The 15,455-nt window shown below is 43.0% G+C and overlaps 1 protein-coding gene across 2 annotated transcripts; it reads right to left on the reverse strand.

The window, feature by feature from the left end:
- Window positions 1–10,212: 10,212 nt before the first annotated feature.
- On the reverse strand, window positions 10,213–12,322 carry LOC109876810 (gastrula zinc finger protein XlCGF7.1-like). 2 transcript variants are annotated; one of them, XM_031814809.1, is made up of 2 exons: window positions 11,766–12,322; window positions 10,213–10,953 (listed from the first exon to the last, which is right to left on the reverse strand). In XM_031814809.1, exons 1-2 carry the CDS (start codon window positions 12,022–12,024, stop codon window positions 10,430–10,432), a joined length of 783 nt encoding a protein of 260 aa, XP_031670669.1. In that variant the 5' UTR covers window positions 12,025–12,322; the 3' UTR covers window positions 10,213–10,429. The 2 variants fall into 2 exon arrangements, with proteins under 2 accessions (XP_031670669.1, XP_031670668.1); XM_031814808.1 differs by having other exon boundaries at window positions 11,757–12,319.
- Window positions 12,323–15,455: the final 3,133 nt, after the last annotated feature.

Consider the following 15,455-nt stretch of genomic DNA (forward strand, 5'->3'; position numbering starts at 1 on the left):
CTCTCCTCCACCCTCTAACCTCCCCTACCCTCCTCTCTCCTCCACCCTCCTATCTCCTCTACCCTCCACCCTCCCCCACCCTTCTCTCTCCTCCACCCTCCTCTCTCCTCCACCCTTCTCTCTCCTCCACCCTTCTCTCTCCTCCACCCTTCTCCCCCTTCTCTCTCCTCCACCCTTCTCTCTCCTCCACCCTTCTCTCTCCTCTACCCTCCACCCTCCCCTCTCCTCCCCTCCTCTCTCCTCCACCCTTCTCTCTCCTCTACTCTTCTCTCTCCTCCACCCTTCTCTCTCCTCTACCCTCCACCCCCCACACTCCTCTCTCCTCCACCCTTCTCTCTCCTCTACCCTCTACCCTCCACTCTCCCCTACCATCCTCTCTCTCCTCCCCTCCTCTCTCCCCTAACCTCCTCTCTCCTATACCCTCCTCTTTCCCCTCGCCTCCTCTCTCCCCTCCCCCTTTCTCTCTCCCCTACCCTCTACTCTCCCCTACCCTCCTCTCTCCCCTCGCCTCCTCTCTCCCCTCCCCCCTTCTCTCTCCCCTACCCTCCTCTCTCTTCTACCCTCCTTTCTCCCCTCCCCTCCTCTCTCCTCAAACATTTTCTCTCTGTCCTATCTTGCTCTATGCCCTCCCCTCCCATCTCTCCTCCCATTCTCTCTCCCATCCCCTCCCATCTCCCCCTCCCCTCCCATTCTCTCTCCCCTACCCTCCTCTCTCTCTCTCCTCCTCCTCAAATCTCTCTCCCCACCCCTCCTCTCTATTCCATCTCTCTCTCGTTCTCTCTCACTTCTTGACATATAGTGTTGAACCTGTTGATCTTGACTCAGCTCATAGACCTCTATCATCTACACCCCTCCCTTCTCCTACTCTAACATAACACCAATATAATATATAATACATCATATATACTCTCATTCATTTACATAGAGACAGATACAGTCAATCACATCATTGTCCTGCTTTGAGACACATTTTTACTGTCTGCTTCCAGTTGCATGTTATTTTACTAACCCTGCAAATTATAATATATCTAACAATATCAAATCATATCTCAGTAACTGTCACAAGTGTATAGCAGTATAAGAGTATCCTACCTGTGCTCCACAACAGGGTCATCAGTACCACTGCAGGTATCATATCTGCCTCTAACTGGGGCTCCACTGACATACACAAGTCACTGTCATGTAGAGAGGACTGAAGACTGGAACGTGCTGCTCGGCTATATGACTTCTATGTCATTCGTTCGTTGGGTCTTTGATGTGAGATAAACTTCTTAGCAACTTATCTTGGATCAGTGGTTGAACACACTACAGCAAACTGAAAAACTCCACAGGAAACTGCTGACAGAGCAGCAACATTTCACATAGTGTCCTATAATATCAACTCTAACTTTCTACTGCTTGAGTTCACCTCTTATAGAATATTGGCTTAATGTTCCAGCACCTAAATATAAACAGTACCAGCACCCAAAATGAGTACTGATGAGGTCTCATGTTAGAGCAGGAGAAGGGGGGGATGTGGTGTAGAAGCTAGAGGTCTGTTACCCAAGTCAACTCAACAGGCCTGATGCTGTATGTCAGGGTCAGGCTGGGCCAAGAGAGGAACAGGTTACTGGTTATGATGAGATCACTGGTGAGAAGACAGTGATAAAAATATATTCTCTCTCTCTCCCCCTCCTCCCTCTCTACCCTACTTCCCTTCCCCTCCCCCTCTCTGTCTCCCTCCCATCCTTTAATTTATATTAAATAAAGTAAGGGGGGGTAGAAGAAGGGGAAAGGGGGAGAAGAGGAGAGGAGGGGGGAGAAGAGGAGAGGGGGCAGAAAAGGAGAGGAGAGGGAGGAGAAGAGGAGAGGGGGAGAAGAGGAGAGGAGAGGGAGGAGAAGAGGAGGGGGGGGGAGAAGAGGAGAGCGGGGAGATGAGGAGAGGAGAGGGAGGAGAAGAGTGGGGAGATGAGGAGAGGAGAGAAGGGAGAAGAGGAGAGGAGAGGGGGAGAAGAGGAGAGGGGGAGAAGAGGAGAGGGGAGAGAAGAGGAGAAGAGGAGAGGAGAAGAGGAGAGGGGGAGATGAGGAGAGGAGAGAAGGGAGAAGAGGAGAGGGGAGAGAAGAGGAGAAGAGAGGGGGGAGAAGAGGAGAGAAGGGTGAAGAGGAGAGGAGAGGGGGAGAAGAGGAGAGAAGGGAGAGGAGAGGAGGGAGAAGAGGAGAGGGGGGAGAAGAGGAGATGAGTGGGGGAGAAGAGGAGAGGAGGGAGAAGAAGAGAGGAGGGGGGAGAAGAGGAGAGGGGGAGAAGAGGAGAGGAGGGGGGAGAAGAGGAGAGGGGGGAGAAGAGGAGAGGAGAGGGGGAGAAGAGGAGAGGAGGGCGGGAGAAGAGGAGAGGAGGGCCTGCCTGCCTGCAGTATATACACGAAATCAACAAAAGTATGTGGACACCTGCTCGTCAAACATCTCAATCCAAAATCATGGGCATTTGCATGGATTTAGTCCCCCCCCATTTGCTGCTATAACAGCCTCCACTCTTCTGGGATGGTTTTCCACTAGATGTTGGAACATTGCTGCTATAACAGCCTCCACTCTTCTGGGAAGGCTTTCCACTAGATGATGGAACATTGCTGCTATAACAGCCTCCACTCTTCTGGGATGGTTTTCCACTAGATGTTGGAACATTGCTGCTATAACAGCCTCCAGTCTTCTGGGAAGGCTTTCCACTAGATGATGGAACATTGCTGCTATAACAGCCTCCACTCTTCTGGGATGGTTTTCCACTAGATGTTGGAACATTGCTGCTATAACAGCCTCCACTCTTCTGGGAAGGCTTTCCACTAGATGATGGAACATTGCTGCTATAACAGCCTCCACTCTTCTGGGATGGTTTTCCACTAGATGTTGGAACATTGCTGCTATAACAGCCTCCACTCTTCTGGGAAAGCTTTCCTCTAGATGTTGGAACATTGCTGCTATAACAGCCTCCACTCTTCTGGGAAGGCTCTCCTCTAGATGTTGGAACATTGCTGCGAGGACTTGCTTCCATTCCAAGAGCATTAGTGAGGTCAGGCGATTAGGCCTGGCTCGCAGTCAGCGTTCCAATTCATCCCAAAGGTGTTTGACGTTTTTTAATGTCAGGGCTTTGTGAAGTTCTTCCACACCAATCTCAACTAACCATTCATGTATTGAACTCGCTTTGTGTACAGGGGCGTTGTCATGCTGAAACAGGAAAGGGCCTTCCCCAAACTGTTGCCACAAAGTTGGAAGCACAGATTCCTCTAGAATGTCATTCTATGCTGTAGCATTAAGATTTCCCTTAACTGAAACTAAGGGTCCCAAACCATAAAAAACAGCCCCAGACCATTATTCCTCCTCCACCAAACTTTACAGTTGTCACTATGCATTGGGGCAGGTAGCGTTCTCCTGGCGTCCTCCAAACCCAGATTAGTGCGTTGGATTGCTAGAAGGTGAAGATGATTCATTACTCCAGAGAATACGCTGTGAGTTTTACACCTCTCAAGCCGACGCTTGACATTGCCCATTTTGATCTTAGGTTTGTATGCAGCTGCTCGGCCGTGGAAACCCATTTCAGGAAGCTCCTGACAAACAGTTTCTTGTGCTGATGTTGCTTCCAGAGGCCGTTTGGATCTCGTTAGTGAGTGTTGCAACCAGGTACAGACGATTTTTACACGTTACACTCTTCAGCACTCGGCGGTCCTGTTCTGTGAACTTGTGTGGCCCACTACTTCTTGGCTGAGCCGTTGTTGGTCCCAGATGTTTCCACTTCACAATAACAGCACTTACAGTCGACCAGGCAGCTCCAGCAAGGCAGGAATTTGACAAACTGACTTGTTGGAAAGGTGCCATCCTATGATGTTGCCACGTTGAATGTTACTGAAAGCTCTTCAGTGAGGCCATTCTACTGCCAATGTTTGACTATGGAGATTGCATGGCTGTGTGCTTAATTTTAAACACCTGTCAGCAACTGGTGTGGCTGAAATGGCCCAATCTACTAATTTGAAGGGGTGTCCACATACTATTGTATATATAGTGTATTCACCCAGCTGTCGGGTCCAGGAGAATATCACCTGTGATGCTGTCTGGTCCAGGAGAATACCTCCTGTGATGCTGTCTGGTCCAGGAGAATATCACCTGTGATGCTGTCTGGTCCAGGAGAATATCACCTGTGATGCTGTCTGGTCCAGGAGAATATCACCTGTGATGCTGTCTGGTCCAGGAGAATATCACCTCTCACAATATTGGGACGGCAGGGTAGATTCATAAAGTGGAGTGATGATGTTATGTAAGGATCAGACTGTATAGGCTATATTACATGTATATAGTGTAGTATTGGGGCAGCAGCCTAGTGGTTAGAATGTTATGTAAGGATCAGACTGTATAGGCTATATTACATGTATATAGTGTATTATTGGGGCAGCAGCCTAGTGGTTATAATGTTATGTAAGGGTCAGACTGTATAGGCTATATTACATGTATATAGTGTATTATTGGGGCAGCAGCCTAGTGGTTAGAATGTTATGTAAGGATCAGACTGTATAGGCTATATTACATGTATATAGTGTAGTATTGGGGCAGCAGCCTAGTGGTTAGAATGTTATGTAAGGATCAGACTGTATAGGCTATATTACATGTATATAGTGTAGTATTGGGGCAGCAGCCTAGTGGTTAGAATGTTATGTAAGGGTCAGACTATATAGGCTATATTACATGTATATAGTGTATTATTGGGGCAGCAGCCTAGTGGTTAGAATGTTATGTAAGGATCAGACTGTATAGGCTATATTACATGTATATAGTGTATTATTGGGGCAGCAGCCTAGTGGTTAGAATGTTATGTCAGGATCAGACTGTATAGGCTATATTACATGTATATAGTGTATTATTGGGGCAGCAGGGTAGTGGTTAGAATGTTATGTAAGGATCAGACTGTATAGGCTATATTACATGTATATAGTGTATTATTGGGGCAGCAGCCTAGTGGTTAGAATGTTATGTAAGGATCAGACTGTATAGGCTATATTTCATGTATATAGTGTATTATTGGGGCAGCAGCCTAGTGGTTAGAATGTTATGTAAGGGTCAGACTGTATAGGCTATATTACATGTATATAGTGTAGTATTGGGGCAGCAGCCTAGTGGTTAGAATGTTATGTAAGGATCAGACTGTATAGGCTATATTACATGTATATAGTGTATTATTGGGGCAGCAGCCTAGTGGTTAGAATGTTATGTAAGGATCAGACTGTATAGGCTATATTACATGTATATAGTGTATTATTGGGGCAGCAGCCTAGTGGTTAGAATGTTATGTAAGGATCAGACTGTATAGGCTATATTACATGTATATAGTGTATTATTGGGGCAGCAGCCTAGTGGTTAGAATGTTATGTAAGGGTCAGACTGTATAGGCTATATTACATGTATATAGTGTATTATTGGGGCAGCAGCCTAGTGGTTATAATGTTATGTAAGGATCAGACTGTATAGGCTATATTACATGTATATAGTGTATTATTGGGGCAGCAGCCTAGTGGTTATAATGTTATGTAAGGGTCAGACTGTATAGGCTATATTACATGTATATAGTGTATTATTGGGTAGCAGCCTAGTGGTTAGAATGTTATGTAAGGATCAGACTGTATAGGCTATATTACATGTATATAGTGTACAGTGGGGCAAAAAAGTATTTAGTCAGCCACCAATTGTGCAAGTTCTCCCACTTAAAAAGATGAGAGAGGCCTGTAATTTTCATCATAGGTACACTTCAACTATGACAGACAAAATGAGAAAAAAAATCCAGAAAATCACATTGTAGGATTTTTAATGAATTTATTTGCAAATTATGGTGGAAAATAAGTATTAAGTAATAAGTAATAAGTATCACTGGTTAGCGGACAAATCAGGTTGTTGGTGCTGTTGAAACAACCACAACAAAAAAAACACATGGAAATGGGAGATATATTTCACCTCCCTGGTTAGAGGACAACCTGCAGAAGACAGACAGCTACATTTTGGAGAGATGCATTTACATTTAGAGGTCGTTAAACAAAGGAACGCAACACTTATTTTTCATCACTCATCGATATCATGTTGAAATCATTTGTGAGAGTCTGGAGATGAGTTTGTCCTGTTAAAACTAACAGCTCAAAAACCACATGGAATCTGAATCTATCATGAAACAATTCCATCATTAATGTATTTTCTGATGTTTGATCAGAGATCTTTTATCAGAGTATCTCTTGTCACATTGACCACAGCTATGAGGTTTCTCTCCTGTGTGTGTTCTCTGGTGTACAATCAGATGACTAGATGACTGATACCAGGTTGCTTGACTGAGTAAAATTCTTCCCACATTGATAACAGCTGTAATGTTTCTCTCCTGTGTGTTTTCTCTGGTGTGATAACAGGCTGCTTGACTGAGTAAAACTCTTCCCACATTGATCACAGCTATAAGGTTTCTCTCCTGTGTGAATTATCATGTGTACTTTTATTGAATTTGATCTTAAGTAACTCTTCCCACAGTCAGAGCAGCAGTGAGATTTCTTCCCTGCTGGTCTCCACTGGTGTTTCTTGAGGTGTTCTGATCTGGAGAGACTCTTCTCTGCCTCGTCAGCTTCATGATGTTGTTGAGGCTCCCCAGAGGATCCACGATAGTCACGTCTCTCTCCTGTGTGAACAACAAAGTCAGACAGATGGTTAAAGGCCCACAACAGCAGAAATCCACTGTAAAAGGTGATGCCAACAGCGTAGCCATGATGTTGTACAACAATTGACGTCTGTAATGAATGTTAAAATGATTTGATAATTGTCTTAAGACAGTCAAGTGAGCAACAATAGTCATATTTTGTCTTGTTTTCACATTAGTAGTAACATCGATGATTGTAGGCTAGAAATAAGTTATTACAGTTGCTGAACCCCTAAGCAGTGTGCCAGGCAACCTTTGGTCACCAATATAGGCCCCTTTCTGTGTTTGCTAAAATAGGCGCTCGATGGCAATGCACACGCAATTTGGTTGCAGAAACTCCTCCATGCTAATGTGGAAACCGCTAGTCATACCAATACCATAAAAACAACATAGACCTACTGTAGGACCCATAACTTCACCTAACAACAACATAGACCTACTGTAGGACCCATAACTTCACCTAACAACAACATAGACCTACTGTAGGACCCATAACGTCACCTAACAACAACATAGACCTACTGTAGGACCCATAACTTCACCTAACAACAACATAGACCTACTGTAGGACCCATAACGTCACCTAACAACAACATAGACCTACTGTAGGACCCATAACTTCACCTAACAACAACATAGACCTACTGTAGGACCCATAACGTCACCTAACAACAACATAGACCTACTGTAGGACCCATAACTTCACCTAACAACAACATAGACCTACTGTAGGACCCATAACTTCACCTAACAACAACATAGACCTACTGTAGGAACCATAACTTCACCTAACAACAACATAGACCTACTGTAGGACCCATAACTTCACCTAACAACAACATAGACCTACTGTAGGACCCATAACGTCACCTAACAACAACATAGACCTACTGTAGGACCCATAACTTCACCTAACAACAACATAGACCTACTGTAGGACCCATAACGTCACCTAACAACAACATAGACCTACTGTAGGACCCATAACTTCACCTAACAATAACATATACCTACTGTAGGACACATAACTTCACCTAACAACAACATAGACCTACTGTAGGACCCATAACTTCACCTAACAACAACATAGACCTACTGTAGGACCCATAACTTCACCTAACAACAACATAGACCTACTGTAGGTTCCATAACTTCACCTAACAATAACATAGACCTAGGACTATAAATAATGTAATATTTCATGTGAAACATGGAAACTAAAATGTCTTTGTCATGACATTTCATAACCTGATCACCAGATAATTGTGTGAATAATCCCACTAGGCTCCTCTGTAATGTGTTGTCATTCTAAATGTCCTGAATGAAGGAAAATAGCTCTCTGTGTTGTACAATAGCCTATCCATTAAGAAACAGTTCTCTACACAAACAGAGTAACGAGACGCTACTGTAAATCAAGCAGACAGTAACATTATAAACGTATTCATAGTGTAGTGAATTCAGGGGGAAGTCCTGAGCTGAACTCAAACCTGGTCCAGTGACTGTCAAGCCAAATCTTTAGAAATGTTACGCCAAGATGTCTGAACTTCTTGATGAGGTCGCTAGGTTTTGGGTTGAGGTTGCTACAATAGCTTTCTCTATGAATGTGAGAGTGGTTACATTTCTCCAGCCCCCATCCCTCAGCTGTTTACCAAACCAAGTCTCAGGGCAGCCATTTTGTTGCTGTTTAAATCCTAGGTTGTCCCTTTTAAAAAGCCAAATCAATCGTTCTGATGGGGTACAACAGGTGGTTGTGTTATATTCTTCAAGAATCAATGGCTATAAATAATATAAATGTGGCAATTACATATTTCCCTTTAACACCACACATCAGTTCAACAACTGCAGAGTTTGTGCCTCTGTTTTTAAGACAGTACTTACTAGTGTTAATCACGGCCCGGTTTCTCAAAACCATCTTACGGCTGAGTTCACCGTCAGAACCATAGGATGCGTTAAGATGCGTTGGGGAAAGCGGGCCCAGATATCCAGTTTCCTCTTCTTCCTCCTCCTCCTCCTTTATCGATGTGACAGTCATCTCCCCTCCCCCTCTTTCACTCCATAAACTGCATCCTCCTCTCTCTCCGCTTCCTCTTCTTTTACTGTAACATCCTCCTCCTCTTTCACTCTGAACGAGTCTTCCTTTTCTTTCACTGAAACGTCTTTCTCTTCTTCTTTCACGGTAACAGCCTCACCCTCTACTTGTTTTTGTATTGTAACATCCTTCTCTTCCTCCTCCTCTTTCAGGAGAGCTTCTTTCTCCGTCCAGAAGACCTCCTCTTCTTTAGCAGGAGGAGAGCAGCTTAGTGAACTCATGGTCGGAGATGTTCGCTAGCTAGCAATAGCCACTAGCCTAGTTCTAAGCTAATTTAGCAAACCAGCTAGCTGACAAACAACGTAATTATATAATTAAATGGGCCAACACGTACATACGACAGAAGTGTGTTTAATACACAGCGACTAATATACACCAAAACAGTGTAAAGAGAGTGAATGTTGTAGCTATGTTTGCTAGAAAGCTACCGAGGTGTCTAACTGTTGTTGTTGAAGGAGCGTCCCGTCCACTAGATTATACGTCACACTGGCAGCGTCGCCTGAACCTAAAAGACGCACATCGCCATCTGCTGACTGGAGGGGCAACGCAGTTGAGGAACCAAAAGTTTATTTTTCATTAATTTCATGAAAGTTGATTATTATACATTAAAGTAGCAACGATTAAATTGTCAACATTTATTTCAATGGACAATTCTATGAACTGTTCTGTGAAATGTGTTGGCTAGAGATGAATTGCAGGAGCTTGCAGGGATTTGTAGGCTTGCATGTTGTCTACTTTGATGCTAATTAGCATTTTCAAATCCGAGAGTAGAGGGAGACATCCCCATTAGTTCCTGCCAAGGCAGCATCTACTCTTCCTGGGGTTTATTATAGATCCCCATTAGTTCCTGCCAAGGCAGCAGCTACTCTTCCTGGGGGTTTATTATGGATCCCCATTAGTTTCTGCCAAGGCAGCAGCTACTCTTCCTGGGGTTTATTATGGATCCCCATTAGTTCCTGCCAAGGCAGCAGCTACTCTTCCTGGGGTTTAATATGGATCCCCATTAGTTCCTGCCAAGGCAGCAGCTACTCTTCCTGGGGGTTTATTATGGATCCCCATTAGTTTCTGCCAAGGCAGCAGCTACTCTTCCTGGGGTTTATTATGGATCCCCATTAGTTCCTGCCAAGGCAGCAGCTACTCTTCCTGGGGTTTAATATGGATCCCCATTAGTTCCTGCCAAGGCAGCAGCTACTCTTCCTGGGGTCCAGCTAAAATAAAGGCATTTGTACCATTTTAAAAACATGACAATAAATTCACAACACACTGTGTCCTCAGTCACCTTGTCCCAGAGAGGTTTACATGGTTATCAAAACATCACACCAGGGTGAGTCTAAACAAAACACAGCCCTGTGGGGAAAATGAATGGAACCATCTCCCTGTTTGACCTCTAGTTGTTATGGATATTATGACTCTACAGAGACACACAGTGGACGTGTCAAAATATGTTCCATTGATAAATCACACTTTATTTAACCTCAATGTCATCTTGTGTTTACATGGCATTGTAGATTGTAGCTGTATATAGGATGTATTCTGGATGTTTTCAGTGTGTTTTTAACCCTTTCAGACAATGGATTAATCACAATTAAAAATAGTGCACTAACATTACACAAAGTGAACTCAAGTCTGACAGCCCAAACAAACACACACATTCTCAGTCAAAAACACAAGTCAGAACACAGCCTCTCGATTCTCTCATGTGTTTTCAGGTTCTCTGACTGGGAAAAGGTCTTTCCACAATGAGAGCAGTGGTATGTCTTCTCCTCCTGTGTATTTGTATGTATTCCTTCATGCTCTTTCAGGTACCTTAACCGGGTAAATCTCTCTCCACACTGGGAGCAGCGGTACATCTTCTTACCTGTGTGTGTCCTCTCATGCTTGTTCAGGTTTCCTACCTGGCCAAAACTCTTTCCACAATGGGAACATTGGAAAAGCTTTTCCCCTGTGTGTCCCCTCTCATGCGTTTGCAGGCTCCCTAACTGGGTAAACGACATTCCACATTGGGAACAGTGGTAAGGCTTCTCTCCAGTGTGTATTCTCTTATGTGTTCTCAGGCTCCCTAACTGAGTAAAACTCTTTCCACACTGGGAACAGTGATGTCGTCCTGCTGGTTTGGACGTCTCGGGGTCTGGTTTCCCTGAAGGACTCTTCCTGCTGTCAGAAGGAGAGTCTGGTCTCTCTCCTGTCAAAGACAAACAGATGATTTAATTAAACAGAGACCTGAATGAAACCTCCACACGATAAAACTTCCTATGATGTTTAATCTAGACTAGATCCCTCAATCACCTAAAGTCACTTTTCACAAGTGTTATTAAAGCCACTACAAAATGCAGGTCTCTGTGTGGTTCTTAGTCAGAGAGGCCTATAGAATGGTCTAGAATGTCATTGTATGTTGTAGCGTTTACACCAGTCCAGCCTACGCTTGACACTCTAGCAATGATTAAGTACTTTATGATAACGCGGAAATTAAATAAACGATTTGGTATCATTTTTATTATGGAAGATTGAATAAGTGTGCTTCAAACGGTTTGCTTGTAATGATTAGTAGCCATCGTCTCGACTACCTGTGCATGAGAGTCCATTCAACTCAGTTTCCCTACCTGAAAAAACGCCATTCCGTAAAGTATATTTGCGCACGCAAATTCAGGAAGAAACTGAAGAGCAGATGGCCTGACCGCGTTTTGCGACTGTCGGCTCACTTGACCGCAGACAACGGTGGGCTGGAAATCGCCTCCAGTTTAGTACAGTGGAATTGCAGTATTGAATGAAGGCAAGTCCATTCCGTGAGACATTTAAGTTGTGATTTTGGTTGCAAATCCATTGTTAAAGTTTTGTTGTTGGGCAGCTTCTTGATGCTATTCACATCTTACAGTGTAGCTTTATCAATTCCTACATTAAAAAACGGCATTTAAGCTCAGAACTAGAGTAGAATGCCGTTTTAAAACCACGTATCAGTTCAACAACTATTTTCAAGACAGGACTTACTGGTGTTACTCAGATCTTCTGTCTCCTCCTCTTCTTCCCTCTCCTCCTCCTTCAATATGACAGTTATCTCTCCTTCATTCACTCCAAAAAAAGTATAATCGTTTTCTTCCTCTTCTTTCTGTGTAACAGCCTCACCCTCTACTTCTTCGTTTACTGTGACATCCTCCTCTTCATTCTCCTCTTTCACGACAACGTTCAGCCAAATACCTTCTTTCTCCTTCCAGCAGACCTCTTTTTTAGCAGGAGGGCAGCAGCTTGCTGAGCTCATGGTCAGGATTGTTAGCCAGCTAACCTAGCTAGTTAGCGACTAGCCTAGTGATAGGCTCATTTATCAAGCCAGCTACCGTTACCTGACTAAACGGATATATGACATGAAATGGGGAAACTAGTTAAAAGACAGAATTATGTTCCAAAAACAGAAGTAAATATAGACCGAAGCAGTCTGAACAGCTTGAACGTTTCCGCTAGGAAGCTACCGAGGTGGCTGACGAGATGTTGTTGAAGAAGCGTCCCGTCCACTACATTATACGTCACTCTGATAGCATCGCCTGAAAAACGCATATCGCCATCTGTTGACTGGAGTGGTTAACGCAGATAAATGTTTATTTTATTTCCAGACAAAAAGTGCATTTTTACATTTCTTTCATTAAATAATAATATAATAGTCAGACAACTGCAGATTTGTAATAAGTATGAATTTAAAACCTACTTCTACATTCTACCAACCCAGCAGATGTTTCTACTACAGGGAATATTAACCAATGAGGTGGGTCTTTACACATTCTACCAACCCAACAGATGTTTCTACTACAGGGAATATTAACCAATGAGGTGGGTCTTTCCACATTCTACCAACCCAACAGATGTTTCTACTACAGGGAATATTAACCAATGAGGTGGGTCTTTACACATTCTACCAACCCAACAGATGTTTGTACTACAGGGAATATTAACCAATGAGGTGGGTCTTTCCACATTCTACCAACACAACAGATGTTTCTACTATGAACACTTTCAGGTTCATTGAAGTTAAATTCCCAAAAAGCCTAAACAGGTTTGGTCCTTATCAGGTATTGGAGCGTTGAAAGATGATGCACAACAACGGTTTCTTCCACGAAACCACGACTTCAATAACCACCGCGGTCAAAATAACTGTAAAGTTATTCTCCATCGAAACGACTACCGCCACAATCAACCTGTTCGCAATACATGGGTATTGGATCTGACCTCATTGATCTGTCAGTAAGCTATGTTTACATGGGTATTGGGATCTAACCTCATTGATCTATCAGTAAGCTATGTTTACATGGGTATTGGGATCTGACCTCGTTGATCTATCAGTAAGCTATGTTTAGCTATGTTTACATGGGTATTGGGATCTCAGCTATAGTCTAATCCAGCAAAGGAGTCCTACCAGCTAGCAGTGTAACGAACCTTGTAGGAAAGTACTACGTGGCTCTGGTGGAAGATCAGACCTCACCACCATTTGACTGATGTTGGGGGCGTGTCTGAAGACTCCCCGTGGGATTCTTTAAAACCTCTTAAAGAGGCTGCGAATTTTTGCAGCTTTTTGTTAAAAATCGCGCAAAATTTCAACGTCCTGCTACTCATGCCAGGAATATAGTATATGCATATGATTAGTATGTGTGGATAGAAAACACTCTGAAGTCTCTAAAACTGGTTACATCATGGCTGTGACTATAACAGAACGTGTGTAGGAGGCAAAATCCCAAGGAAAACTGTTCACAAAAAAACACACAAAAAATATCCCTCCGCCAGTCTCTGTATTGTCTATGGCAAGGGAAAATAGATAGCGTCCAGTTTACAATGCCTACAGCTTCCACACGATGTCGCCAGTACTGGCGATTGAGTTGAAGTTTATCCTTGGTGAGATGAGGAATAGGCACTTCCTGTCTTCGGGTACAATTGTGGCTGGTATTGGAGTGGCCATCACAAAGCCCTGACCTCAATCGTATAGAAAATGTGTGGGCAGAACTGAGAAGGCGTGTGCGAGCAAGGAGGCCTACAAACCTGACTCAGTTACACCAGCTCTGTCAGGAGGAATGGGCCAAAATTCACCCAACTTATTGTGGGGAGCTTGTGGAAGGCTACCCGAAACGTTTGACCCAAGTTAAACAATTTAAAGGCAATGCTACCAAATACTAATTGAGTGTATGTAAACTTCTGACCCACTGGGAATTTGATGAAATTAAAGCTGAAATAAATAATTCTCTCTACCATTATTTTGACATTTCACATTCTTAAAATAAAGTGGTGATTCTAACTGACCCAAGACAGGGAATTTTTACTAGGATTAAATGCCAGGAATTGTGATGAGATTAAATGTATTTGGCTAAGGTGTATGTAAACTTTGGACTTCAACTGTAGGTACCGTTACTGTGTTAAAAACAGGGGCAGTTGTAGGACTGATGTGTGTGGTGTTAAAGGGGAAATCTGACATTTGTTTCTAAACATTGGAGTAAAAAAATAATGCCAGCTTTGTTATTGTTTCAACTGCAGATTGGTTGTTTGTTGTGTTGGTTTTTTTAAAGGGGCAACCTGGGTTTTAAACAGAAACAAAATGGCAGCCCAGAGACCTGAGCTGTGTTGGAATACTCATACTAACTGTACTATTTGTGACGTACATTGAGTTTGTAGTTTGCTTATTGGTCGTAGTATGATATAGTTGGTTTAGCCAAAAGTTCCCTGGTATGCAAGCATTTCTAAACTTCTTTGATATAGGGGGCGCTCTTTTAATTTTTGGATAAAAAAACGTTCCCGTTTTAAGCGCGATATTTTGTCAGGAAAAGACGCTCGACTATGCATATAATTGACAGCTTTGGAAAGAAAACACTCTGACGTTTCCAAATCTGCAAAGATATTGTCTGTGAGTGCCACAGAACTGATGCTACAGGAGAAACCAAGATGAAATTTCAAACAGGAAGTACCCCCAGATTTTGAAGGCACTGTGTTTCAATGAGTCCTTATATGGCTGTGTATGGGTCACGAATGAGCTTAGACTTTCTGTCGTTTCCCCATAGTGTCGACAGCATTGTGACGTATTTGTAGGCATATCATTGGAAGATTGACCATAAGAGACTACATTTACCAGGTGGCCGCTTGGTGTCCTCCGTCGCAATTATTGCGTAATCTCCAGCTGCATGTATTTTTCTGTTTGCTTCCGAGGAGAAACCCAACTGCCACAAATGATTTATCATCGAATAGATATGTGAAAAACACCTTGAGGATTGATTCTAAACAACGTTAGCCATGTTTCTGTCGATATTATGGAGTTAATTTGGAAAAAAGTTTGGCGTTGTAATGACTGAATTTTCAGGGTTTTTTCTTAGCCAAACGTGATGAACAAAACGGAGCGATTTCTCCTACACAAATAATATTTTTGGAAAAACTGAACATTTGCTATCTAACTGAGAGTCTCCTCATTGAAAACATCCGAAGTTCTTCAAAGGTAAATGATTTTATTTGAATGCTTTTCTTGTTTTTGTGAAAATGTTGCCTGCTGAATGCTAGGCTTAATGCTATGCTAGGCTATCAATACTCTTACACAAATGCTTGTGTAGCTATGGTTGAAAAGCATATTTAGAAAATCTGAGATGACAGTGTTGTTAACAAAAGGCTAAGCTTGTGAGTCAATATATTTCTTTCATTTCATTTGCGATTTTCATGAATAGTTAACGT

Source organism: Oncorhynchus kisutch, unplaced genomic scaffold, assembly GCF_002021735.2.
Source record: "Oncorhynchus kisutch isolate 150728-3 unplaced genomic scaffold, Okis_V2 Okis07a-Okis12b_hom, whole genome shotgun sequence".
In the NCBI taxonomy this organism is placed as follows: domain Eukaryota; kingdom Metazoa; phylum Chordata; class Actinopteri; order Salmoniformes; family Salmonidae; genus Oncorhynchus; species Oncorhynchus kisutch.

Coding starts and splice junctions, on each gene's coding strand:
- LOC109876810 (XM_031814808.1), bottom strand. CDS start 12,024: ATGAGCTCAGCAAGCTGCTGCCCTCCTGCTAAAAAAGAGGTCTGCTGG. Junction 10,954..11,756: donor AGAAGATCTGAGTAACACCA/GTAAGTCCTGTC, acceptor TGTCTTTGACAG/GAGAGAGACCAGACTCTCCT.